General features: G+C 44.8%; 1 protein-coding gene across 1 annotated transcript; it reads left to right on the top strand.

Moving 5' to 3' along the window:
* The first annotated feature begins 24,297 nt into the window (after nt 1–24,297).
* LOC129586018 (golgin subfamily A member 6-like protein 6) lies at nt 24,298–26,236 on the top strand. Its single transcript, XM_055478997.1, has 2 exons — nt 24,298–25,848; nt 25,961–26,236. The coding sequence occupies exons 1-2, from the start codon at nt 24,298–24,300 to the stop codon at nt 26,234–26,236; spliced, it is 1,827 nt and encodes a 608-aa protein (XP_055334972.1).
* The last annotated feature ends 1,729 nt before the right edge of the window (nt 26,237–27,965 follow it).

Genomic DNA, 27,965 nt, shown 5'->3' with positions numbered 1-27,965 from the left:
TTCAGAAACGGAACGTTGCACCAGGCGCCAACTAGTGCCGCGGCTTCGCAAAACTGAGGCGACTTGGGGCCACCCCAACAGGGTTACATGGTACTCAACTTAAGCTGGACATCAACCGAGGAACGACTACATGGTCCCAGAGGACGACTTTGCAACGCAGGTAAACGATGACTAACCCAATTTCACCGGTCCGGAAACTGATATAACCAGAAGGTGACCTGGCTTTACCGGAGAAGAACCGCAAAACCACGGGAAAACCTCTGGACTTTTGTAGGTTGTGCAACCGGTCAAGACTCCCAAACTTAGTGTCCTGATCTCGAATTCATTATCGGTGTATCTGAAAACCCTGACAGCAGCCCCACCAAAAAACCTATCGGACCCGTCAAAATCGCGATTTTCCCGACAAGAGCCACGAGATTACCGGTTAAACAGAGTCATGGCGATAACTAGATTATTAGTAAAGAGTGACTCAACAGCGATCAAAACAACCCGGTTTGGAACCTCACAGTCGGCGCGGAAACCGAAATCGACAGCAGAGGCTGCCGACGGCAAAAATCCCGCCAACATTCCGGATTTTCGAGCCGTCGGGACCCCGGAGCGGGAGGACACCGTCGCCAGTAGAATAGTTTGACGCCACTATGCCACCCAGTCAGATAGCAGCGCGTCCTCTCGGTTTCCCGGGACTTCGAAGCCTGCGTCGGAGACCCAGACTTCATACGGACTCCGAGTTTACCACCAGCTTACTGAGGGTACCACAGGCGAACCGTGATGTGACCGATGTCAATAAAAGACAAAGCTAACCGCAAACCGGTAAACAGACATGACGACAGGCTACTAAGGACTAACCTCATCGAATTTTTGTCGTGTCAATTTAACACATCCCCAGATGGGGACGTGGTAAACTTAATTGCCGCAGATCGCGGCCTCCAACCACAACCTACTACCTAACCCAAACGACCCCGGCACATACGAATTTTATACCTGTCACCCTACGAAACGTCACCGCAGTTTCCGCCGAACGAGATAGTTGAACAAAACTGCCTGGTTCCCACAGTGACCACAAATCCGGCTTAGAGGTATATAGGCAGATGTATTACCTGGACCTTTCTTGACTGACGTTCGAACGAGAATTATATTTCCGGACCGGGATTACTCCGGAAGAGATAATACCTCCTTGTTTGTCCCGGCAGAACGACAGTTTTTATCTTCCATCACCAAGGAGGATGTTCATAACAGAGAAACGATATAATCGACTAGTAAGGATCGTATTGGACTAACCATGCGTAGCATACCAGCTGTTAACGGGACCTTGACCCAATAGGCTTCGGTCACACTGACCGTTATAGAAATGGTATTCGTACGGTACGAGCGAAGAACCCCGGACCGTGGAGCTTGGACCTGACCAAAGCCAAAAAGCCCCTAAAGTATGGACCTAGACTTGGATCAACCGAGAATACCCCATACAGGTCCAGGAAGCCAGTGATTTTAGGTAATCACGATTTCTTACCGGACTGGATATGTAGCCTGAGATGCCGGCTGTTATTGGGATCCTCACGCGGAGTGACCTGGTGGTCGGAGGTGAACCTACGGGCTTTGCTCGGATGAAGCCATAAAATACAGCGCTACAACGATCAGGCTCGGTGCAGATCGCTCCAGATGGGCATTTTCGTGCTGCCTGTTCGCTCCAGTTTATTGATTTCTCAGTAAAGCTGTTTACAATCGTTAACCTCTATGTTGTGTTGTTGATTACAGTACTGAAAGCTTGACTAAAACCTTCGATGCATGCTTGCTTTGAAAATAAATGTTAATTCGACTAACAGTGACACATTTTGAGTTGGAGTGTCTACTGAGTAGTTGCTCTGTAGCGCTCTGTAAGACGCTCTGTAACACGCTCTGTAAAATTCTGTTTTAAGTAAGTAACGCTGTTTTGCAGAATATCCGGCACTTTACCGTACAGAGCGCTTTGAAAGTGCGCGGCAACTAATGAGACAGGCTGCAATAATGGTGTGGCAAAATAGCCAACTGACTATTTTGCCAACCATAGTGCGTCAAAATAGCTGGGCAGCTATTTGAACGCAGTGTGCGGTGAAATAGCCAACAAGCTATTTCGCCCACCTTAGTGCGGCAAAATAGCCAATCGGCTATTTAGCCGCAAACACTGCGGCAAAATAGCCACTTCGTAATAGGCTAGCTTTAGTGGATTAATTTCTCACAGGCTTCACTTCAGACAAATCTCCGAATCAAGACTCAGAATATTTGTCGGGGGTTATACATGAGCGTTTAAGAGCTGCACGGGGCAAAACCTTAAACAAGCTGCTCGAACATCTGCCGTGGGGATAATGAATAGCACTGGATCCACAATAGCCAGCACGGTTTCGGTAACGTTCTGGGGTCGTTCCCTATCATCAGTAGGCAATCAGCACCGGAATATCCGGCCAGGGTACAGAACAGATTGCTGGGTGTCCAGCACACAAACACACTAACGGTCAGCAGCGTTAAAATCAAAAAAGAATGCGCCGATGCCTTGATTCGCGCGCGCTGACCCCGCTCCACACCCGTTTTGGTAAAAGTCGCGTCAGCATCGCGCACGGGCAAGGACACCATGGCAGCGCAAGTTGCCCGGCAAAATTTCAAGCGATCCACGAAGAATTATGGCGAGGCAAAAATGAGGATCTTGGGAATGATATAGCGTACGTAACTGATGATGTTCGCCCATGCTGGAATGGCTAGCACGTTTGCCGCACACTGCCGGTTGAGAATCGGTGTAGGATAGACCATAACATAGATAGCCACAATGGCGGATACGCAGATACCCACCGCCAGCGAGTGGCTATGTCTTGGTACGGCAATGGATACACGATGGCCCAGACGCGGTTCTGGCAGATCAGCAAATGCAACGACGGCAAGCATGTGGCAGAAACAAGGCGCAGAGTATTATTCACGCCGCAGAAATAACCTGCATATTTGGAAGGAATGAGATCTTTCATAGCCAGGAACAAAGGTTTTGAATCATTGATTGAATCATATTCGCTGTGGATAATGTAAAGATATACCGTAATTATCGAATTTGTAGTTACCCCCGCAATAAGAGCCCCCCCTGTAACAAGCCCCCCTCCCCGACCCTGTTTGAAAAATAAGGCCACCCCCGGGGGGGTGACCCCCCTAAAATACGCCCCAGGGGGCCGTTAATAAATGTCAAGCGCGCTGAAATGATAGGTGTACCGCAAAGTGCTTCGTAAAAATTGTTGTGATTGTGAGCAAACAATAAACGGACATCAAAACAATGTGTACTGGCGAGTTTTGGCCCAAAAAGTTTTAAACTTCGACCACCAATATTAAGTAAGTTATGTCATTAAATCAATAATGACACAATGATAGGCCGGACTGCACATTGGGGCGAACTAGTACACATTATAAAGGAGCGAGCTGCCGTCTCTGGTTTCAATATGTTAGTAATGACATAATGACTAGATACTATACAAGGTCACCCAGGTAAGTGCCGCACTGATCTCAGAACAAGTTACCGTAATGTTGTCATTGTGTCATTAGTGACATAACGACAAATGCACAAGTACCGCTAGTGGTCAGACTGGTATCTACAGCACTCGAGTAAGCTGATGCCACTATGTCATTAGTGACATAATGACAAAGTGACCACATGTAGGTCTGCGCTGCATCTCACATGTTTAGCCGTGTCACTAATGACAAGTGCATTCTAGTGCTTCCGCGATATGAAAAATAAATTCTATCAACTATCAACTATTTTAATTTAAAAGCAAAAAGCAAACTGTGAATGTAAACTTCTGGCAGCAGTAATGAGCTTGTAGATTATAATGCACATAAATTAAAGAGACAAAGCATGGTAAAGATAAACCGCGTCTACCTATGTTTGAACTGCTTAAAAATTCACCAAAAAGAAATGTACTAAAAAAATGCACCGATGGTTCATTGGCAGACCAGATCAGACCAGACCGCAGCTTTTGTCGATGTGCACCTTGCCAGTGCTGTGCGTTAATCACAAAGGGCGTTCTAAAAGTTTTCTCAATATTATTTTCCTACCTCTCCAGGTCGTTTAGTTCTTCTTACCCACATTTGTACTAATTGTAACACTAATGTGTTGTTGCTGTTATCAACTTTCCTGCTTGTTTTTTGACGAGAACAAAACTTAGTTAACGTATTCGTGTTTAAAATTTATCTCGCTTGCAGCAAAATTTGAAAAACTCAAGGGTTTACCCTTTTCACTATTGCACACCCAGGTTTTTCTTAGCATAGCGTGATGATGTGACATAGCAACGTATATTATTGTGAACAGCAGCAGCTTAATAAGCTGCCAGTTGCTGTGAAGAGTTGAGGAAGTAAATGACTTATGCCCTCCATGGTAGGCACACTTCGGGACATTAAGGAATAACAGCAGGAAACAGCAAGGAACAGCAGCAAACAGCGCATAACAGCATCGAATAATGCGGCATGGAACGTCAGTATAAAGCGAAATATTAAAGCAAGTATTATTAAAGTTATTAAACCACTATCATTAATTTTCGAAAAAAATATTAAACTACTCACCGCTGTTTTTGCACCCCATTGTTCTCTGCTGTTTCTTACTGTACTTCGCTGTTTCTAACTGTTGTCCACTGTTAACAACTGTTCTCTGCTGTTTCTTACTGTACTTCGCTGTTTCTAACTGTTGTCCACTGTTCTCTGCTGTTTCTTACTGTACTTCGCTGTTTCTAACTGTTGTCCACTGTTCTCTGCTGTTTCTTACTGTACTTCGCTGTTTCTAACTGTTGTCCACTGTTTCCAACTGTTCTCTGCTGTTTCTTACTGTTTCTTACTGCTCTCGCTGTTACAGAAGATTACACTGCATCTTGATTGCGACCAGTCAACTCTGCTGCGAATTGCAAACGAACTAAAAAAGCACCCCGATGTTTTCGAAATGTTTGCGCGTAATCCCCGCGACCCCATAATCCTTTTGCCACCTACTTCCAAGTGTTTGCTTAACGGCTGCCGTCAAATCCGGAATTCAAAAAACGGTCAACAAAGTGACCCTTCCGCTTTACACACCCATCATGATTCTCCGGATCTGGTAAAGTAATAATACTTGTACACGAACTTCCGAAATTAGCATTTGTGTTTATTTTTGCAGTGCACCGTCAGCGACATCGATGGCACTCACACAAAATGCTGGAGATTTAACCTTCGCTGTCGTTCTTGCAAAAGCTACTATCGCTATTCCACATTCTTCGACTCAGATAAGAAAAAGTTTTTCTTATATGACACACCGCGACCATATGTTGAAATTTCGCGTGAACTTTGTTGCACAAGACGACTGTGCATTTTAATAACTAGTGACATGTAAGATACTCTCCCGCTTTTTATATTTGATTACTTGTAATTTAGGTTTCCGCTACAAGTAGTTTTCTTTCAGGTATTTTAAGCAATGCAGCTTTCAAGCTTTTTCTTCGTGTGTACAGAACGCTTTCGGCATTTCCGAAGGTGAGCGTAATGCACTGGGATACATTCAGGACGTAATATAAAAAATCTGATATAATTACAGACTACAATCGTAAGCAACTTGCGGAGGCTTTTTTTAAGTACCATATAGAAGAATATCTGCGGCGGCGGAAAACGACTGGGATGAATCGCTGACAGATCTCAATCAAACGCTTAGATCTGAACTGCTGCCACATAACCATCACGAAATCTGTATTGGAAGGGGATGCAGGGACGTTGTGGCTATGGATGGTAACTGGAAATTTAGCCACGTGATCTGCTCTTTCCTCATTAAGGTGACATGGTTACACTGTAAAAAGTAATATTTCACAACCACATGATTATTGCTCACACAAGCTAACGGTAAAAATTTCAGAAAACTCATTCAAAGTTCCCGCTCCTTAAATTTCCTCGTCAGTGCACTGAGGAGCCGCTACCTGGCTTTTTATATTGCAAAGCGCACATTGATATTGCCAGAGCGGAAGGTCTTCCGGTTACTGCTGCAGCCGAAAGAAAAGCAAGGCTTAATGATACCTTAGTAGCAGCAGCTCTGGAAACTGAGAGCGAAACTGCCGAGATATTTACCACAACCTTGGCTTGCCACAAAAACTTGGGCCAACACAGATATCTGAAATCACGATCTCGTGGCTGGCTGTTTTTCGTAACAGCCGGTGGTATCATTCGAATGTTTCGACCTTTATATGGGTTAGTTAAATCTTATAGTTCTTAAATGATAAGCGAGTATTATCATGATGAACTTTTTTGTAGGTCAGAATCGTCTTCGCAAGTGTTTTTCCATACAGTAGAATACCTGTTCCAGGAGCTGTCTACGCGAAACCCAGCAGATTATGCGCGTTTTACACTCTGTTATGACGATATGTGCCATTTGAACGCTCTGCGACAAGCAGCAGAAGAGCTGCCATACCCGGCACCTTACTCAACAATGTGGTTTAAAGTACAGAAAGTGATCGACAGGTAATTTAACTTTTATATCTAGACACCTTAAAACAAGTCTGTACAGCCAGAAACGTAATCAACAGGTTCCATATGCGTAACCACAAGCCTGAATGCTTCACTAAGTACAACGCCGACGAAAAACTAGCCGCCATACACGGAAACGGGACTTCGATCAACACGGAATCTGCAGAGCAAGTGTTTTCCCAACTGCGTAATTTCAAAGCCTCGCTTTTCGTTATGGGAAAAAGACGACAAGAATTTTTTTTGCATGTTATAAGCCGTATGCATAATTGTCACGTGGAAAAGTCGATGGCAAAAGGTTGTTTTCCAATACATTTTAACGGACGAAGGCGAAGTAATACAATGTGAACACGGCATTTTCTAATTTCACAGTTTGTTTGTGTGGCTTCAATAAAGGTTCGTGCGCGTTTAGCTGCCTATTAAATACCAAAATACAGGTTATTCTTAAAAAGAATAGTTACTGGAAGCAGTCACCTGTTGAGCACAGTTAATGCAGTAAACAGCGGTGAACAATTATTAGCAGCATTAATCTGCGCAAACAGCGATTAACAGTAGCAAAAAGTAAGAAACAGCAGCAAACGCGTACAAACAGCGGTCAACAGCGGCAAAAAGTAGAAGGCAGCAACTAACAGTGGTGAACAGTAGTGAACACTGAACAGCAGCAAACTGCGGTAAGCAGTGGCTAACAGATAAGAACACTGACAAAAAGCAGTTAACAGCGGCGAACAGTGAATACTAGTAGCAAACAGTAACAAACAGCGGTGAACAGTTACTACATACAGCAGCAAACAGTGACCAGCAATTTTGAACCGTGCAAACAGCGGATAACACCAGCAGCCTCGCTGTTTTGCATTTCTGTCACTAATGTCCCGAAGTGTGCCTACCCTCACTTTATGAGGACATGACAATCTGGCGTGAGGAACCGAGCTCATTGCCGGGTAGAGGGATAAAGCGTTTACGAACAGTGTGGTCATGCCTTCGGGAAGTAGTGCAGCTATGCTGCCGGGAGGAAGGAAGGAGGCCACTGGTGGATTAATGAGATTTGAGCCAGCCGCGATGACCTGGCGATCCTGGCAGTATCGCTACAAAAATTACGTAGCACTGCACAAGGTCACGGACACGGCCGAGCAAAAAGCGGTGCTGCTGGACGCCTTAGGCGTAAAGGCGCTGGAAATCCTTATTTCCATGTGCCTGCCTGCCAGTGCGGACGATTTGGACTAACGATGCGGACCAGCTGGCGGAGAAATTGGAGCAAGCGTTTGTGATGACGCTGAAGGAGACCGAATGGATAAAATGGCCGGTGTTATGAATGCGGGGAGTGCGACAACCGCAGGGCCGAAAATGCTGGGCAAAAGATTTGCGGTGCGGCATTTGTGGTAAGTATGGCCACCTTGCCAGGGCCTGTCGCGCCGACCCAAAGGAGAAAGAGCAGCAGAGGGATGGTGCACGGCGCACCAATTTGATAGAAGAAGAGTTCGATGTACTGTATGGAAGATGAAGAGGTCAATGTGGAAAATGATTTTAACTGTATGGTTAAACATCCGCCAACGTATTACATAAGTACTCGTACATATATCCAACAGATTCCAGTTATTCCCTGGCGTATTGCAGTTTAGTAACGCTTAGTAAACCTTGGACCCGGTATCATAAAAACGGCACCCGAAAAAGTGTTTTGGATTGTGCGAAAGCAAATACTCTGTACTCCAATTCAAGTAAGAACACGAATTTGATGCCAAGTACAGGGACGTTTTCTTTAAATACACTTTCATCGGTGCAATAATAATATATACTTACGTTTAACTTCCACAGAAGAGGCAATCCGGTAGTTTTATGGGTAAAGTTTGATTTATCCAGAAATGGCACGTTGAATGGATTTTTCTGGAATCGAAAAATGATTTAAGTGTTGGAAAAGTGTACTTCTTTGATAAGTTCAGGACTTACAGCCAGGTTTTAACAACACATTTATACTGTACAATTTTTCGATCGGAACTTGTATGACCATACAAATTTTGCAAACGTAGTCACGATGCTGAATTATTCTGCATAGTAGTTCGTAAGCTGATGGCGTTCTAGTCCTCTAGAGTAGGTCTCGTATATTGCTTAATTTGATATTCTTGAGACGGACAGATAGATGTGGAAAACTTCAGCTGCAGATTCCACATTTTAAGGTGATATGTATGACTGCTCATGCTAGCGAGTCTTTGATTTCACCTTTCTGTATTTTTCCCTTCCTTATTGGACGCCGTATTTTACTTCCTTAGATGACATCATTTTTATTTCCTTGTATAACGACATTTACTTCCTTGTATCATGTCATTTCTTACTTCCGTAAGCGACAGACAGACAGACACTTTTTAATTTTGGCTGAATTAGAGGATCTTCGCTGCGCTCCGGTCGATTAAGCTGATGCACTAAACAGATATGAAAATAACCTTATCGTAATCAACGTCGCAATAATTTTCATATTCGGCCAACTAAATCTTTGATTCCCAGTCAAGAAGGGCGCGACGGGTGGCTGATTAGCGCTTTTAAAAAGCAAATAAAGTTCTGTTACTGTGGTAATAATGTTGTGCCTGAGACAGTTGTTATGATAAAAACCCAATAACTTAATTCGAAGAGTTCCTCGCGATAGGTTTTTCGAGCAATAAGTGGAACACTTTTATAATATCGGCGCATATATCAAGGAAAAGATCCATATTACAACGGAAAACCCCGTACGATCTGGTCAGAACAAACCGAAAAATTAATCGAAAAACTGCTAACGCCATTCGATTCAACATGTCCGGAGACTGTGTCACATGCATTTTGTTTTGGTAATCATCTGATCCGGCTCCCGTGCACCCAAACCTGTATACATGATTTCTGGCGCTGCTTGTTATTAATGACAGAATGACCTGATCTATCTATGTATTTCAGTTGCTGACATTTTGCTACCGGTAAGCATTGGAAAATTAGCGTTTTCGTCACTACTGACAAAATAACGCCGGCTAAATACGTGTAGGTGCCTGAGGTTTTTTATGTGGTATTTGCGAAAAATGCTACTCTTGTCATAAGCCTTAACCGTGTGCACGACCACCCCACTATTTCCCTGTACAGCGCTTGCGCAGTTAAAATTTCAGAAGAGAGTTATACATAGGCATATACAGGAGCGCACGTCTTTTACGTTTGTATTACGTTTTCTTGAGCTATTTCAGCCGTTAGCTGCATACCAGATTGTGGAGAATTTAATTCTCTACAATTCAGTATATAACTTGTCCAGCAAAATATAAGCTGAGCAATGCAAAAAGAGTTTTACCGAAAACATCTAAATTCCAGCTGCTGAGCCACCTTGCGAACACCCTCGCTTGGCAGTTCAGTGCAGCAATACAGTACAAGACTATTCCGTTTAATGCTTTCTGAAATTATTTCAGGAAGTTTTGCTTGACAGATTCTGAATCTAAATGTAGAGAAAAAAATTCTCTACGTTTTACTTTCTACCTGACAGTCCAATCTCTCCTGAAAATCGTTAAAATAAAAGAAACACCGATTTCGCCCATAGAGCCCCATGCTTTCTCTCCTCTGAAATATTCTGTGCACAGTGCATTACAAAGCCCGCATGCACGCGGGTATTGCTCATTAATGACGAAATGACATCGTTTAGTGACTTTAGTCTCGTATTTCATCAAGGGTGATCGGCAGTATATCCAGAAATACTATAGTTGTCAATAATAACAATATGACATACAACAAGGCACCCGTCATGGCCCACCGCTACATAGGAGTACAGCCAGTATTAATAATGTCACTAATGACTTAATGACGCTTTTTGACCATCTAAAGACTCGCCGATACCTTTTGGGCCATAACGAGCCAGTGGCGAAATAAAATAGCATTTGGGCCAATACTCGCCAAGCCTCAAAACAATTGTGTGGGTACCTAGGTATATGCTCCAAAATGTTGCTGGCAAGCTTATGTTGTCCGATAACTACTACGTTCCTTTTCACCAGAACAGAATGCGTAGTTGTTTGAAATATAATGCCCCCTCCCCAAATATACCGTTCGAAAAATAATGCCACCCCCGAACTTGCGCCCCTCCCCGAAATAAGCCCCCCTCCGCCATAGACTTCGAACTATTTGTACCCCAGGGCCACAAATTTAATAGTTACGGTTAATGCCAAATGGCGTGAATAAAATGAGACGGATTCTGCACTGTTACAAGGGGAAAAGAACTCGTGCAGCGCGTACTGCGATGGGCTTTACTGGTGACTATCTCGACTCAAAACTCTCAACTAAAAAGCAGCTCCCAAAACTCGCGGTGCAGCCGCGCTTATACAGGCGGCAAATGCCAAACATCAAATGCTTCAAAAAAGATAGCAAAACATAAACAACCTGCTTATGCAATCAAAACTCATGGGAAGAACACGCCTACAGGCGTGAAGGCATTACCGATGACAAGACATCATAACAGTACAGTACTTAATGTTCACGCCGCAAATAGGACCGGCGTATTTATAGGGAATGAGGTCCTTAATAGCCAGGAACATGGGATTTTGAATTATTGCTTGAATTATATTGGCAATGGTCAGAGTAAAGATGTAGAATCCAAAGGGTGTGAATAAATTGGGACTGATTCGGTATAAGTGGAGGAGTAATGAGTTTGTCGCTATGGCGAAAAGGGACAAAAATATGCTTATATACTGCACCGAATCCCATGTTTTTATCACGAAGTTTGGCTCCAGCGGGGTGGTGCTAGCAGAAAAACTGGTATTGTTATACGACATCGTCTGTATTTTAGTACGTTGTGTACATTGAGGATGGTGATCAGGCAAATGCTGAATTAGCCCTTTGTAGAAAATGCTCTTTGTGTGGCTCATGTCTGGGAAAATGTGACAAGCATAGAATATGTTTGGTGCTGCTGTTGATCACAATTTGTACACTAGTTTCCGGGAACTGCACTATAAAACCGACCGAGAATACGCTTTCAACTTTCAAGAAAGAGCATACTGTACTGTTCTACCGTATCCAGTTTTTGAATCGTCACTGCAGTACTGCACAGTGCACAGCATCTGATCTTATTTAATGGCGTCATATGCGACTGCGGTTATGCTTATGCGCAGCCGTAATATAAGATCTCAACGTAATTATACGTGCAAGTGAATTTGAGTCGAATTTAGTTGATTCCAGACGAGAAAATCTAGATCGTGGACGAGAAGCTGTTTGATTGAGTGGATAATGCATTTGTTGCTGTGAGTTGACCTGACCACAAGATCCATACGCTGATTCTCGGTAACGAACTTAAGATTAAACCGTTGAAGATCGCAGTAACCAACGGCAGCGTCGATTAGTGCAAACTGCAACCAGCTACGGTAGACTATCACGCAGCCACTGGGCAGTATCCGCAGGTTCCTTAGGCAGAACGCTAAGCACTTGACTATTACGATTCCTGCACCTGCCGCTGGTTCGGATTTAAGGTGATCTGCTGTGTACATGTATTTTCGAGTTGCATAATTAGAGTCAGTTGAGGTTCCCTGCGTGCTGACCGCAGCGTCTTTGGATCGCCACCAAAGACGCTGCGGTCAGCACGCAGGGAACCTAAACTGACTCTAATTATGCAACTCGAAAATACATGTACTGATACTTCGATTTCCTAGCTGGCGTGAACCTTCCGTTGGTTCAACTTGGCTGTTGTACTAATGGCCACGGCATTCAGACCGCGACCAACCCATGGAACAGTCAGGAAATGCCACCTAAATCGATACGGCGACACAAAAAAGTTGCCTGCGCGTTCTAATTGCGAAGTAGTGATTTTCTGGCTGGCTGGCTGCTTGATGGCTAATTGGCTGGATGTCCACCCACACCCGTCAGACTCTCATGCAGACACGCATGCATCATACCGTATGTGTGAAAATGATGCAACTTTGTCCCGTGCGAATGCGAGTGTTATCTGTTATCCGCAAAGTAAACAGAACCCCATTTCTTGAGGATAGCTTGTTATTGGCCGAATGTAAAGAATGCGGATTGAAATCAAGGCATGAACCAACAAATCGCATTCTGGTGTGTTTTAATAGCACAATTTATGATATATTTAAAACAGCTGAAGAAGCAATCTGAATAATATTATGCGGACAATCAGAAGTCACAAGAAGCAGGCAGCAAATATTACGCACGCGCACGCAGGTTACGTGTACTAACACGTGTACGTTTACGCAAGCAAACAAATGACGAATAGTTGATGCGAATTGCGAACAATGTACAAGACTCGTCCTTTTAAAGGGCACTCTCATGTAGTCATCAACACGGTGCCAACAGCGGTTTATCCTCATCGGCTTCCCGTTCTTTCACTGTGTTCGCTAGGGTCCACAATCACATTTTCAGCCCCACCGGGACGCAGTTCATTGCCGTTGCAGGCGCTCTCGAAAAGCCAAACGCAAGATGCCCAGTTCCAGTAATCAGCCCCAGCAACGGAAGGAATGTCCATGACATGAAAATAATGTGACACTACCACGATGATGCGGCGTTCGACGCCCATCCACGAAGCGCACATGCAGATTCCTTGTTTATTGTTCTGAATAGCTGATTGATCAGGATCCGTCGGTTTCGCCTGCGGTGTTCCGCATCGTTTGGGGTCTTTTGGCTTCCTCTTAAAAAAATCTTGCACTGGCGAGAACTGTATATATGTACGTATGCCAATCGTTTTTCTTACTCAAAACACTTTCGCTCTACTTAAACAGTTACAGTGTTTCTCTACTAAGAAAACGCCTCAGCCGCAGAACACAGCAACTACCACCACTTGTGCCAGCATCCCGGTCATTACCGGCAGCAGGAACATGGCGGCAATGATCCCAATCAACACCACATAGAAGTGTTCCGTCTCCGGCGATATGACTCGCTCGAGCAGTGATAAGATAGCCGGATTGCTAGCCTCCCGATGAGGATAGTGTAGATCCACGTAGTGCGATAGCATGGCGGTTGGTTGGCTCGTTCCCTAGAAAGTAGGATGCACTGTCAGTCCTCACTAGAGACGACTACGGTGAACGTGAAGAATTTCACATTTTTGTGACTATATACTTTGAACAAAGGATCATCAACGTATTTAGATTTCCTAGTTCACTATGACCTTTGCACATAATTACAGCACGCAAATTACAAGTCCAAATCTCACATTATCTGGCGTGATACTGATTGCCGTTCCCATACCGCGCAATTCTGCAAATGGCTTGAAGGTGTTAGCTCAAACGTTTTGCTTTCATTGTGAGATTAGCGCTTGTAGCCGGCAGAAAAGTGGATGGGTGGATGGTGGATGTTCATTAATGAAATGGCATCCACCTTTCTGCCGAAGGTCGGCAGATTGGTGGATGAGCCGTCCACCTTTCTGCCGGCTACAAGCGCTTTTACAGAATTGTCTGTAATCGGCGAAGTTATATGCAAATCGGTGACGATGCAAAACAGTTAATTTTGGAATTTTTGTTTTTTAAAAACTTCGAACACGTAGGTAAATGATCTGTTCTTCAGAATACTGTAGTCGCAACCTCGATGAACTGTTTTTAGTTTTCTAGAGCTTTTATCGTGACGATTTCAAAGCACTATTTCACAATGCAAAATCGGAGATTATAATTCAGTTGGAAAATTTATCTTTAAACTACTATTACTGAATACTGTATATGCTTCGATTGCCTGGAAAGAATTCGCTACGAGTGTAAAGCAGGCCCCGGTTGAGGACTACCGTAAATGTACTGGCCGGTTTCTTTTTCCCCATTGCACACAGTTACCCACACGTGAAGGGACACAATAGCTAACACGGGACAACGGCTGAACACCACAAACGGCAAGGGTTGAAGGGCGTGTACGAATGTAGTAATTCATACGAACAGCCAGTTATCCCTTGATAGCAAGGCCCAATCTCTTCTGGCTCATTGAAGAACTAACAGGAAAAATTTTTGGCATAAGAGATTTTTTTTTACGGAAATCCCATAAAATGATCTGAACTGGCAAGATTGTTCAACCATATTGAGCTGTTGTTTGCGTAACGCCGCTGCTCCAGGTGTGTTAAATCCCAGCTATCCGTGACATTAACCGTATTGTGTGCACTGTGCAGCATATTTCCCCACAGTTAATAATCAATAATTCTCGTGCTTTCCCCTGTGTGTGTCTTCTATTTTGGTTCTACACGTTAATCCTGCTTAATGCGTTGTTCCTCGCCCACAGATGCATGATGAAAAACATAGTAAGAAGAGAGAGTCGTACAGTCGCTGCTTCATACCGGAAGGCAGAAGAAAACAAATCGATATAAAGCAGTCTAAAGCACATTATTACCTCGTTACTGTATTATCTATGGATGAGAGGATTTTCAGGCACCGGTAGGAGACAACGCATCCCTGCGTACGGGACCGGTAATAAAGAAATTTCTATTAGGTCAAGAATGAAAAAAAAGCAAGATGCCGATTCCAGTACGGAGACTTTTCCGCTTCCCGCAGTATTTTGTCAAGCGGGCTTAGTCGTCGTTCCCCGAATGTACAATGACTGCACGTTCATGTGGTTCCGCTGTTTCAAGCTCAGGTCGTAGCTGGCTGCCGGGAAAAAGAAAGGTCTAGCTAGTAGCGTGATTATTGAACTACGTGGCGTTGGTCGTCGTCAGTGATGAGAATATGCCCAGCGTGCCTTTTATCCTTTTAAGTGAGGTGGCGGTGACCAATAGACCACCATCGCTTACGTTGGGAGTTAAGGCAGGATGCAAAATGCTATCGTTGAATTATCAAAAACATATATCTTTCTAAAAATTCAGTAGGCGAAACAGCACTTGTATTAGAGGCAGTTTATCGGGCCTGACTACTTGCTACTTGCTACCATTTTCGCAGGCGTGGTCTCCCGTAGCCGTTTGGTAGCAAGTAGTCCCTCAAAATGAGTTTATGCTGGCTGACTACTGCTACGTAGCTGGCTATGTAGCACCGACTATGTAGCGCAAATGTCTGCATAAACAGACGATGCTATTGGTAGCCGTGACTAGATTGCTAGCTCGTAAGGACAATGGTTAAGCCATGTAGTAACCGCTTGAGGTTGCTAATCCATATACCAACATCGCAGATAATGCGGAAAAATTCGATACAGTACACAATAACCATTAAAAAGTTTGAAACCAAGTTCAAATTAACAAACACGATCATGTAATGAAACTTTTTAAATTTAAACTTTAATATTTTTAACTTTTAAATTAAATTTGAAAGTTAAACTGTATTTTTTTTAAAATTCAAGTTCAAATTGGAACTTAAATTTTTTAAACTTTCAACTTACAACTAAATTTAAAATTTCAAAATTAAAATTTTCAAAGATTTCAATTTAGATTTTGAAGATGAAATCTTGAAACAAATCAAATAAATAAAAAATGTTTCATATGTAAAATAAATTAAAAAGTTAAAAGCGGATTAAAATAATTTCCAGAAAATAGCAATTTTACGAGTACGCCTAATATCGGCTTGCCATAATGTATGTAATGTTGACTTGCCATATACCTAATGTCGGCTTGCCATAAGCCTAATATCGGCTTGCCATAGTCAAGTAACCCGCCACCATAAGAGGTTGTCCGCTGCCGTAGCGGTGGGCGGGCGCTGCTGTTGCTACCTGCCGTTACTGTGGGCGGTTGCCTTCTACGGTCACACCGGGCGGGTGCCGTCTAGTCGTAGCAAGCCGCTGTGAACTGGCTACTTTCTTGCTATCAGCCAGAAGTATAGCAAGCTGGCGACGAGTTTATGCGAACAGACTAGCATTTGTGCATCGGGGGAGGGAATAGCACGTAGCCACAAAGTTGTAGCAACCGCTATAAACTCCCTCTTAGTTTACAATGTTTCTTGCGTGTGATTGCACTAACTTCCGTGAATATTCTCAACGGTTAGAGTAATTTATGTTCAGAAAAGTTGCAAGCATTCAGTTACCAGATCTCGCCTTCTTATGAACGAGTAGTGCAACCGCGCGACCAGGCTACAGATTCGAGGCTTCCTTGCAGTTTGTGCCAAATAAGCACAACAGCTAGTACTTCAGTAACAAGTATCTCTATATTGCAGTGGCACATGTTGCCATGCGTTATTTACAGCTGGCATCGGGGCCGTTGCTTTAGGCTCCGTGTACAGTGCTAGTACAGGCAGCATGGACCGCTTATGTTAGCGGTATCTGATCACGAGCCCTATGTCGGTACAAGTACATACAGAAAAGAGAGATAACAATCAGATGTACTACCCGATCGCACCGGCACTTGAGGTCGCACACGCCAGCGTAAGCTTTTGCAAACCTCTTTGTGCAAGGTTATCGTACATTTTTCACACGGTCAACAAGCAGAGTACGAAAGGCTGCGGCGTTCAAAGTGTCAGTCGGCAAAACTGTCAGCACCACCGAGAAATAGCACGCCGGAATTCCCACGCACAGCAAACTGCAAGCACCATTTATAAGTATTCCCGATCCGACCATCTAATCATCGTTCTAATGTTGGGTGCAGTATTTGCTTGTGCGTCGCCATCATCACATTATTGAGGTCTTGCTTGAAATTTGTTCACTGTTTTGCAGATCCGGCCAGCGAACTGGAAGCCAAATGCAGCCCACCGCCAACCGTCCCTCCATCGCCCGACCCGTTGCTTTCGTCAGAGAGGCTATCTTTTTGCACCGATACGCTAACCCGAGAGGAATGCCGTGCATACGCTGCTTGGATCCACGGCACGGCACTTCCCTATTCGATCCATCTAGATATGTATTGCCTTGACCATGGTCGACCGGGACCACTTCCTGGTGCCAAGACGTACATCCTCGCGTACTGCTCGGGTGGAATTAATCCGACGCCATTCGCTTGACCCACGACCTGCACCGGATCAGCCCCAATCGCTCGTTGCATTCATTTCAATGTCTTCGACCCCGTGCGTCATCAGGTAATCGACCTAACCGTAAACTAACCGTAACGACCTGCGTCACGGCTTGTGACGGCCAAAATCCACGCTGCCGGGGCACTGCCTCGTTTAGTGACGGTGGAACTGGAACTCGGCCGAAACCTGGTAATCGAAAAACGGCACTTTTCTGGGATGCGGGAACTACGCGTGATCAGCTTGTACGCTTGTACGATCGCTTCAATGGAAGCATACACCTTCACCGATATGCCGCGGTTAGACTGTCTGTCACTTGAGCATGGACTAGGGTCCTGTTTGAAGAATCTACAGTCCGCTGAACCCCGAGAGACGCTCCCAGCGGCGTTCACGCAGGCTGACGTTGGCGTCGTACGCCGTCTGCACTGTGACTGCTCATTGGCGTGGTTCCGTAACTTTCTCCGGCGCAAGCCGCACTTGACAGGCGCTAAACAACGAGGCCAAGTAGCGGTGATTGGAAGGTACACGACGCCGAAGGTTGGCAACTCTTTTTATGAGTGGCCGCATGTCTTCTTCCCGTGAACTGACGTACGGCAAAATTCGTGCCGGTACACAGTTCTCGTACAACGTCCTGTTCTTCTTTGGCTCACTGTTAGACGCTAAAGTCCGTTGCTAGAGAAAATTTTCATATTAGTACTTAAATGATGATTCAGGATATTAATTATCTAATATTTTGTTACCGTTAAAGTGTCACGCATGTTCAGTGTGAAATATGCTATTGCTGTTGTTTGGAAACGATAAATTTGTACCGTTTGCCCTGAGAGAATACAATACTTTGTGTCGAACTTCAACACCGATGAAGCAAAGCACTGGAAGAATTATTCGGATAACAGATGTAATGACGATTAATTACAATACGTACCGAGAAAGTTACACGATTATCGCTAAGACGGTAAGACGGTACACAGTACACTGACACTCGATTAAAATTGGAAAACGTGTTTATTATTCTACCCATATTATACTACTAACCAATTTGCCGTTTTCGGAATGTCAGATCAGGTAATGCAACGGCACAAGGCTACACAAATTCAGTCCTAAAACAAGCGCCCGCAGCTGAGCATCGAGGGTAATAAAATTTTATTTTCTACAGTATAGCGAACAATTTTTACGGTCATTAAAGCTACTTATTTGACCAAATGGTCGTATTCTTTCGTGTAAAGAAGCGAATTACGAGTATAAAGAAAGTTAAAAATTAAACAGTTATTGACTGGGAATCATAACTTTAAAAATTAACGGCATGCAAAGCTTACAGGTTTTACCGGGACAGTAATTTTGGAACTTTGTCTTTAAAAAAATATAGCAATTACAAAGTATGTCCGTAATTTGTGTGATCAGAAAAGGCGGACTGTTGTAGAAAACTTTGATACGCTGCTTCGCATTTCCATCCCGAAAGAAGTTTGCAAAATCCTAATGTGTGGATTATGTACCGCTCTCATCAGCTTCTAAGTATTCCTCTCCGATTAACAATATTTGACATTTCCGACATATCCAATGTATTTTTCAGAAATCTTGTAGACTTTGCCAGTGCAATGTTTCTCGCTTATGGTAATCGCAATCGTAACTTAGTCGTGATTTTGCATCTTTTCAATCTGAACAGTCGCCAGCTCTCTCGAATCGCTGAATAAAGCTTCGATCTGAGATGCTTTATGGGATTTGGCCCGGTACGTAGCACTGAAATCGTGTAAATTGACGGGAATATGCGCTTTGGCGCACTTTCAAACCCTTTTTCGGGTTGCTTTTTGATATTGTGTAGCCAAATGATTGGTGTACATAGGCGTGAAATCCGTTTTCGCGCAACATCCGGTTGCGGAATTATGAGGGTAACAAAATTCCAAAAAGTTTAAATGCATTCAGGTGTACCAAAAGTCTCATTATGGACCGATCCCTTTCAAATTTTGCGCGTAAATGCACATAACCATGAAGATCGTTTTGACACGGATCCACTGTTCCAGCATGTTTTTCAACTTTTAAAATGAATTTCAAAAATTTAAAATTCATTTTAAAATTCGAAAAAAATCGTGGAAGCTGGATCCGTGTCAAAACGATCTTCATGGTTATGTGCATTTACGCGCAAAATTTGAAAGGGATCGGTCTTTAACGAGACTTTTGGTACACCTGAAGGCATTTAAACTTTTTGGAATTTTGATACCCTCATAACTTCCCAACCGGATGTTGCGCGCGCAAACGGTTTTCTCACCTATGTAGGTATACAATTCTTCTGGCTACAAAATACCATAAAGCAATGCAAAAAAGTGTTTGGGAGCGCGCAACAGCGAAAGTTCCCCTTGATGTACACGAACTTGGTGCTATGTACCGGGCCAAATACCTTAAGAGCACCGTTTTGGTCTTAACGCATGCATCGCTGCAATATGCATAAAACATTGAGAATGAATATTAAAACCAGCGATTTTAAACAAAAACGATGCTCTTAAAGCATCTAAGTAAAGTAAGCACATTGTTTAGAACTTTAGATTCAGCGTTCGAATTTGCGCATCCAGTTTTACTTAATAAAGGATTAGTTGCACTTCATTTCAGACAAATCTCCGAATCAGGACTCAGAACATTTATACGGTGGTTATACGTGAGCATTCAAGAATTCCATGAGGTAAAACGCTTATACAAGCTGCCCGAACATCTGCCATGGCATGATGGCGATGATGAATAGCAGTGGATCCACAATAGTCAGTACGGTTTTTGTGATGTTCCCTATCTTTAGCAGCCAATCAGCTCCGGTATACCCAGCTAAGACGTAGAAAAGATTATTGGGGGTCCAGCACACAAACACACTAACGGTCAGCAGCGTTAAAATACAAAAAGAATGCGCTGATGCCTTATATCGGGCACGCTGAGTACGGCTTTCCACACCCATGCTGACAGTAGTTGCGTCGGTATCGCCCACGGAAAAGGTTACCACGGCGACTCGAACACGCCGGCGAAATTTCAGGCGATTCACGAAAAAGTATGGATACGCGGCAAAAATGAGGATCTCCGGAATGATGTATCATGCGTAACTAATAAAGTTGGCCCATACTGGAACAGCTAGCACGTTTGCCGCACATTGCCGGTTGAGAATCGGTGTCCGATAATACAGGGCGTCCAAAACAATCCCGGGAATCACCATAACATTGATCGCCACAATGGTGGACACGCAGATAGCAACCGCCAGCGAGTGGCTGTGTCGGGCTTTGTACGACAACGGATACGCTATGGCCCAGACGCGGTTCAGGCAAATCAACAAATGCAGCGCTGGTAAGCATGTGGCAGAAACAAGGCGCAGAGTATTATTCACGCCGCAGAAATACCCGGCATTTTTGGAGGGATGAGGTCCTTAATAGCCAGGAACATGGGATTTTGAATTATTGCTTGAATCATATTGGCTAGGGTCAGAGTAAAGATGTAGACTCCAAAGGGTGTGAATAAATTGGGACTGATTCGGTATAAGTGGAGGAGAAATGAGTTTGTCGCTATGGCGGAAAGGGACAAAAATATGCTTATATACTGCACCGAATCCCCTGTTTTTGTAACGAAGTATGGTTCGAGCTGGGTGGCGTTAGTAGAAACATTCGTATTGTTATGAAACATCATCTGCATTTTAAGCTTTGTAACAGTCCACAAGGTAAACAGCCAAAACTGAATTATTTTTGCGCAGATCTGTCTGTTGTTGTGGGCTTGTGCCTGTGAGAACATAACCTTTAGGCTTTAGCTCACAGGATCTTATTGGAATAATTATACATTCGTTCGGATCTTGTTAGTGAGTTAAGATGACTTCCAGGATAATTTACAATCATGTTATACTTTGTGGTGCTGTTTATCGCAGTTCTGCACATTTGATTTCCGGCAAGCACACTGTGAAAGCACCAGAACCTGTTATGTCATAATAAACCGACCGGAAATACGCTGGTCGGCAGGATCATACTGCACGGTTCTATCCGATTTTAAGACGTCAGCAGTACTTTTACAGCATATTGACCGTTGTTTGTCATCGTTTGTCAGCGTTTGCGCGGCCGTGATATAAGATCTTCAAGTAATTATAGTTGTAATTGGAAATTCAAGTCGCATTTAGTTGTTTTCCGACTGGAATGTACTGGACCATATACGAGGATCTTAACTAACTCGGCAATGCATCTTGCTGTGGCTACCATTAAAATAATCATTTCCAGTTGAGCTGGCTATCATTTCCATAAACGGTCGATTCGTTACAAACTTGCCAGCTGGAAAGAGCATATTCTGTATTGATGTCATGAGTTTTCGATTCCAGACTCGTCAAGTCGTAAGATTGTCAAGTCAAGGCAGGCATTGATGGTCATTGTTTCACCATCAAAGCAACACGTTACAGCCGACAAGACCGTGCAACCGATTCCACCACGCTATCCGTGTTTCTCAGCAAGCCCGGTCTGGTACCAACGCGCAACGGCCATAACGCCAGTGTGTACAGCAGACGTGAAAGCGTGCGATAACCCTTGGAGATATTTTGTGATTGACCGAAAACACCGTCAGCACAGCAACAAGCAAGATACTGTTGCTAGTGGCCGTGCTAGCATTGTTCTCGATTGCAGATATCAATGGTCTTGCTTGAAAAAGGGAATGTTTTATTACTTACCCCTGGCAAAAGTCCTGTACCTCGGCCTCGTTCTTAAAATCTTCTGCGAAATGTATCAGTAACAGGAAATGGCGACTTTTGCATGTATTCGAGCCGAAACATCTGATAAAATAACTCTTAAAATAGTTGCAGTACGTGCTACCACAGCCATGTTCTATACGTCAGGTGTGCAACCAAAAATTTATGAAATTGGATTGTACCTCTGCATCACGAAGGACGAGTACGTTTACGAAACCGTTTACAATTTTACGAAACAGTTGTGAGACGGGGATCACTAGCATTCACGTCAGTGGCGCTACGCCTTTGGATTACGTGTCTGTGTTGTGTCTCTTCTGATTGGCTTGAGTTGTGTTCGTGGGCGCGGCATAGCACGTGCTGCACAGCGTTACACACTGTTGAATGAGCTCCACGCTTTACGATCGAGCTGCGCCGATCATTATTGATTTTCGATTGTCGGAATTTTCAATATTATTAAAATTCAGCTATTAGCGGTGCGACGTTTCGTGTTTCCGCGTAGTTCGCTATACTTATCGCATAGCTCACTCCACGGGATAGATTCCGTTTCTGTTTCCGTCTCTGGATCCATTCTGGATCTAGCTTTAGATGGTAGCAGAGCCGACAGTGGTTCTCTGATTTAATTTGTGTCAGGCAAAGTTGGCCTGTTATCCGACGTGTTACCCGCGACCAGTAAGGCACAGGTCTGTCCAACAGCAAAGCGCAACACCACAAGCGGTGCAAGTTCCTCATCGGATTTCCAGCCTTGTTTTCGGTACAGAGTCTTCAGCGAAGACCTGTGCTGTTGCAAGGACTGAGCAAGAGTTCAAGAGTTCAGACGGCAGTGTTCCTCGGTGTAGAGTCTTCAGCGAAGACCTACACTGGTGTCACTGCTACTCGGCAAGGATTCAGCGAATCCTAAGCCGTGGGCCACAAGCGGCGAAGCGCTAAAAGGGGCGCACGGAAAAGACAGATCAGACTCCACCAAACTGGTGTAGAGCGTACAACTACTGTTGCTACGGCACAGCCGGCACAGTAGCCTACCAATAGCGCGAGGCACGCTACGGAACAGCGGCGACGCGGGAGCGGAGTTGGAAGAAGAATTTGGATCATCTGGATCATTTTCCCGTGGAACGTGGAACGGACGGACGGTTAACAGGTAGAAAACCGTTAATAATTACGGGATTGGTTAACTGGTAAAATTCGCAATTTCCATTGGTCCGTACTGAGCTGAGTGTAAAAGTAGGCGGGGTTTTGCACACGGTGCGCACGTCTGGCCGTTGACCGTGACGTCAGGCTGATATAAAATTTAAATGGACTAACGTGATTGGTCAGTTATCTGAGCTGTAATTGGCCGAAATTTGAACTGAATAATTTGAGCTAGCGGACCAATCAGAACAAAGTAAACAACCCGAATGGGGATTTTCCGTTGAACTTGAGCGATAATGCGAAATTCGATTTGAGATGAGATAAGTGAGACGGAAAGTGACCTTTTGAGTTGAGACAAAGGAAAAGTGACCTTTGATCAAAATTGAGCTAGAAAGTGACCATTGATAGAATTGAGCTGGAAATTGACCTTTAACTCGAATTGAGCTGGAAAATGACCTTTTAACATAAATTGTGTCGGAAAGTGACCTTTGAGACCAGAAGCTGACCTTTGACTTTGAAAAGTGACCTTTACCAAAAAGTTGGAATTGACCAAATTGACCTATTTAAGTGACCTTTATGATCCGAAACTGACGAACGGTGACCTTTATCGAAGTGAAATTGAACTAAATAGTGGTACAGCGATATCAGCAGCTGTAAGATTCCATTCGCTAACGTGTGTCGAACTGTAAAAGCTGTTTCGAAGTTTTGTCCGAAAGTGACCTTTTAAGGCAAATCTCTCGAACTTTTTATTACAAAAGTGACCTTTAAACGGGATTCAGTCGAAATTTTTCAATCGAAAAGTGACCTTTACTAAGGACTTAGAAAATTTCGAAGTACGAAGTGACCTTTAGGACAACTGAATAAACCATACAATAACGTGTGTGTGAGAACAATTGACAGAAGCGTCCAAGTTATCCGATCAACATGGACAAAGACCAAGAGGAACCAACATCCAACAGCAGTCAGGGAAGCAAAAGCTCCCGAAGCTCACAGCAAGGTGCACCAAATCCGTACAAAAAGGACTTGTACCCGTACTCACGTCCAGTCGGACATGAGCGGAACACTCGAGCGCCCAAGGCATTCGAGAAGAAGGACTCGCGAGGCTCTGATTGCACTTATCAGAAGGCGCTCGAGGCGGTCGCCAACCAGGAAAGCTCTAGTGACGACCAGAAACACACTCCCGCATCTGCGGCGGAGAGTGAACCGATGAACCAGAAAAAGGTCACCGGGGAGGATAAACCCACAGAAAGGGGGGCGGAACCAGTTGGAGCATCACAGTCGGATGCTACCACCAGCAAGCAGGATAAAAACGTGAACCTGGCTCAAATGGAAATGGAAAAGACAAAGGTCACCGAAGAGGAACTCGTTGAACTGGGACTGGATGACCTTTCGCTGAATGACAAAACGGCAGACGATGACCTTTGGGCAACTCCAATGGTCTCAGATGAATCCAATGAATCATATTTCACGGACGATGAAACGACCATGAATATGTCATTCCAATCCGCAATGAGACAAGCTGACCGTGCAGAAGGGATGACACCTTTCAAAGAGATACCGGAGCACCTCATCGAACGGACAACAACAGGAAAGGTCATCAACGTACGACCACCGTCACCTAACAGTCCCACGTCAACTCTGAAGAGACGCGTGAAGGAGTTGGAAGAAGAACTTGAAGCCAAGGAAGGCCTGGTGACGAAGAGGAAACAGGAATATCAAAACCGGATAGGTTCTCCGGATGCTCGTATCTATGAACTGGAGCAACAACAAGTTGACTTGGAAAGCGCAGCGGATGAATGGAAGATTAAATACGAGCGTCAAAAGGAACTCGCTGAGGAGTACCTGAAAATGGTAGATGACAGAGAAATGGAAGGTCATCTTGCAGTCAGTGACCTTAATGAAAGTATGTCCGAAGAATCAGCTGAAAGATCACGGCACTTAGCCGAAATGAAGGACGAATGTGACCAGTTACGCCAAAAGGTCATCGAAGCCGAGGCAAAGCGGGACGAGTACGCGGCCAACCTTGCGGGGGTCACACAACGATTAACAACGCTGGCAACAGAGACATTCAAACTCAGAAATGACCTGAAGCTACGAGATGAAGCCATCAGCACTCTGCAAACTGAGTCGAAAGGTCATCAGGAACGTGCCGACGAAGCTGAAAGGCTACGTAACGAGATAACTAAAGCGATGCGCGATGCGAGAGACCTTACAGCAAGAGAAGGAGAAAAGTTGAAAGAAGAGATTAAAAAGGCCAACGACGAAAATGAGAAAGTCATCGCAGACATTCAAAAGGTCACAAAGGAAGGACTTAAGTGGCAAAAGGAAGCACGGCGACTGGATACAATGGTTACAGCATTAGAGATGAAGGACAAAGAATGGCAACAACAAATCGCTCAAAAGAACCAAGAAGTCACAAAGCTGAATACTGAACTGCTCGAGATGACAACTACAGCACTGGCGAAAGACGATGAGTTGATTGCAACCAAGAATCAGCTGAAAGCAGCAGCCGAGGAATACAGGACGCTGAAAGCAGCAGCCGAGGAACACATCAGGAAAGTGGAAAATGATACTGAAAAGGTCATTCAAGACAAAACGCTTCAACTGCATCAGCAGATGTCGAAGGTCAACCAAGAGAACCAGAACCTGAAGAATGAGAAAGAACAATCCGATTTAAGGATCAAGCGCCTCGAAGATGAGAATAAAGCTCTTCAAATGTCCAACAAACATAAAGATGAACAGCTCCTACTACACGGAGTCAGAACAGCAACGGTGGAATCGCCCCCGCCCAGTTACAGCAAAGCGCATGAAACGGGCACGGGCAAAAGCTTCCACTTTGACATGCCGCTACGAACCGGTACCGGCAAAGGAAGCGTCAAAAATGAAAGGGACGGTGAAAAGGCTAGAGACGACAACGAACCACCATCAGGAGGTTATCCACACACGAGTCGAGGTGACCCTTCACAATTTCCTCCGCACATCGAAACAAATGTGTTCATCGATGAAGGGCGACGGGACAGACCCCCCAGCCGGCAGGAACGTCCAAGGAAATCCCGTTATGGAAAGGCGAAACGAAATCAAAATGATGATGGAAGTAGCGAAGAAGACGATGACCAGAGAGCAGAAAATACAGCGGTGCAATTGACAAAAGCACTCAATTCGATGGCTCGGAAAACGCCCCTCATGTCCTTGGACGGCAGCCGTGATACTGTCAGTGGCTGGACACGACTGGTGAAGGAAACCCAAAGGACGTACCAGCTCACGGACGACCAAATTATGATCGAGATAGCCAGTGCAGTGAAAGGTCCTGCAAAAACATGGTTTGAAGGAGAAAAGGACATCGCAGCAGAAGATGGAATTGAATACTCAATAACAGAGTGGATGGACAAATTCAAAGACGAATACGGTGATCGAGATGAAGAAGTCTTAGGCTTACGTGAGGCCTATGCAAGGAAATTTGAACTCGGGAAGGAATCGCTTGACCAATACTACCAGGCGATGATGCGCTTCAAGGCAAAAAGAATCATCACTGAGAAGCAAGCAGTCGGCTTCCTAATTGAAGGATGCAGAGGGGATAACGAACTCTACAAGGCATTGCGCATACAGAAGTGCAAGACGCCAACGGACGTGAAGGACTTCTTCCGACATTGGGCAACGGGAGAGGAAAAGTACAAGGCGCCAAAAGGTCAACGTAACCAGGATTACGTGACAATCCGGTCTGGACAAGTCGAAAATGTGCCGCAACAGAGAATGGCAGCTGCGCCGGTCCAGCAGCCGGTTGAATACCGCAGAGAGGCTCCGGTGCAAGAGGTCACCAAAAAAGTGACCTTCATCGACAGTCAGACGGGACAGCCACTTACGTATGCAATGGTAGCTGCGATAGAGGCGGCGGCTCAAGTGAGACCAATACCTCAGAATGTGATTCCACCAGCACCACAGAACGTGGCCCCCATGAATGTCGGGTTACCACAACAGGGAGTGGGTAATGGAAATTTCGGTGGAAACGGATATGGAAATGGTAACTGGAACGGAGGTCAAGGAAACTTCCAGCAGAACCAAGGTCAAGGTCAAGGAAACTTCAGAGGGAACCAACAGCAACAAGGGTCACGAACAGAATTCAAGTTTCAGTTAATTGACGGATGGGTAGCAAACGGAGTGCAGATGTGCCAACACTGCATGTACGGCAATCACCAAACACAAGGATGCAAGTTCGCCAACACACCACCGGACCAGAACCCGAACCTGTTCGCCTTCAACGAGTGGCAACGACTGCGCGGGCTTGGTGGTTGGCGCCTAGCGGTGAATAACGGATATGACCTCATCACCCAATGGTATCAGCACAAAGCAAACTTCCAAAACCAACAAGGGAATGGAAACGGCAACTATGGAAATGGAAATGGCGGTGGCCAGAACGGCGGCTACGGCCGTGGTGGCTTCGGCCGCGGCGGCTTCAGAGGAAGGGGCAGAGGCTTCGGCCGCGGAAATTTTAGAGGAGGCCAGAACAATGGAGGCGGCCAAGGTAACTACCAACAGGGTGGTGGCCAATACAGCAATGGCAACGGACAGAATCTTAACCCGGCAAACGATATCGGACAACAACAAGGAAATGTGCAAGGAAATGTGCAAGGCGTGCAACAAGGTGGGGCGCCGGTTCAGGGAAACGGGCAAGATCAGTAGGCACCGGTGAGCCTACTGATCGACCCGACCCTAAACCACCGGATAAAAAGGGAACGGAAAGGTCACCACTGCAGAATGGTACTGCAGTGAATGTGACCACTGCAACGGCTATACGGATGCCGTCAGCACAAAAGGAAACGGCTAGATGGATGCCGCCACAGCAAAGAGAAACGGCTATATGGATGCCGTCATCGCAA

The sequence above is a fragment of the Paramacrobiotus metropolitanus genome, unplaced genomic scaffold (assembly GCF_019649055.1).
Source record: "Paramacrobiotus metropolitanus isolate TYO unplaced genomic scaffold, Prichtersi_v1.0 Parri_scaffold0000019, whole genome shotgun sequence".
NCBI classification, from domain to species: domain Eukaryota; kingdom Metazoa; phylum Tardigrada; class Eutardigrada; order Parachela; family Macrobiotidae; genus Paramacrobiotus; species Paramacrobiotus metropolitanus.
This window is presented reverse-complemented; position numbering and strand designations above follow the sequence as displayed.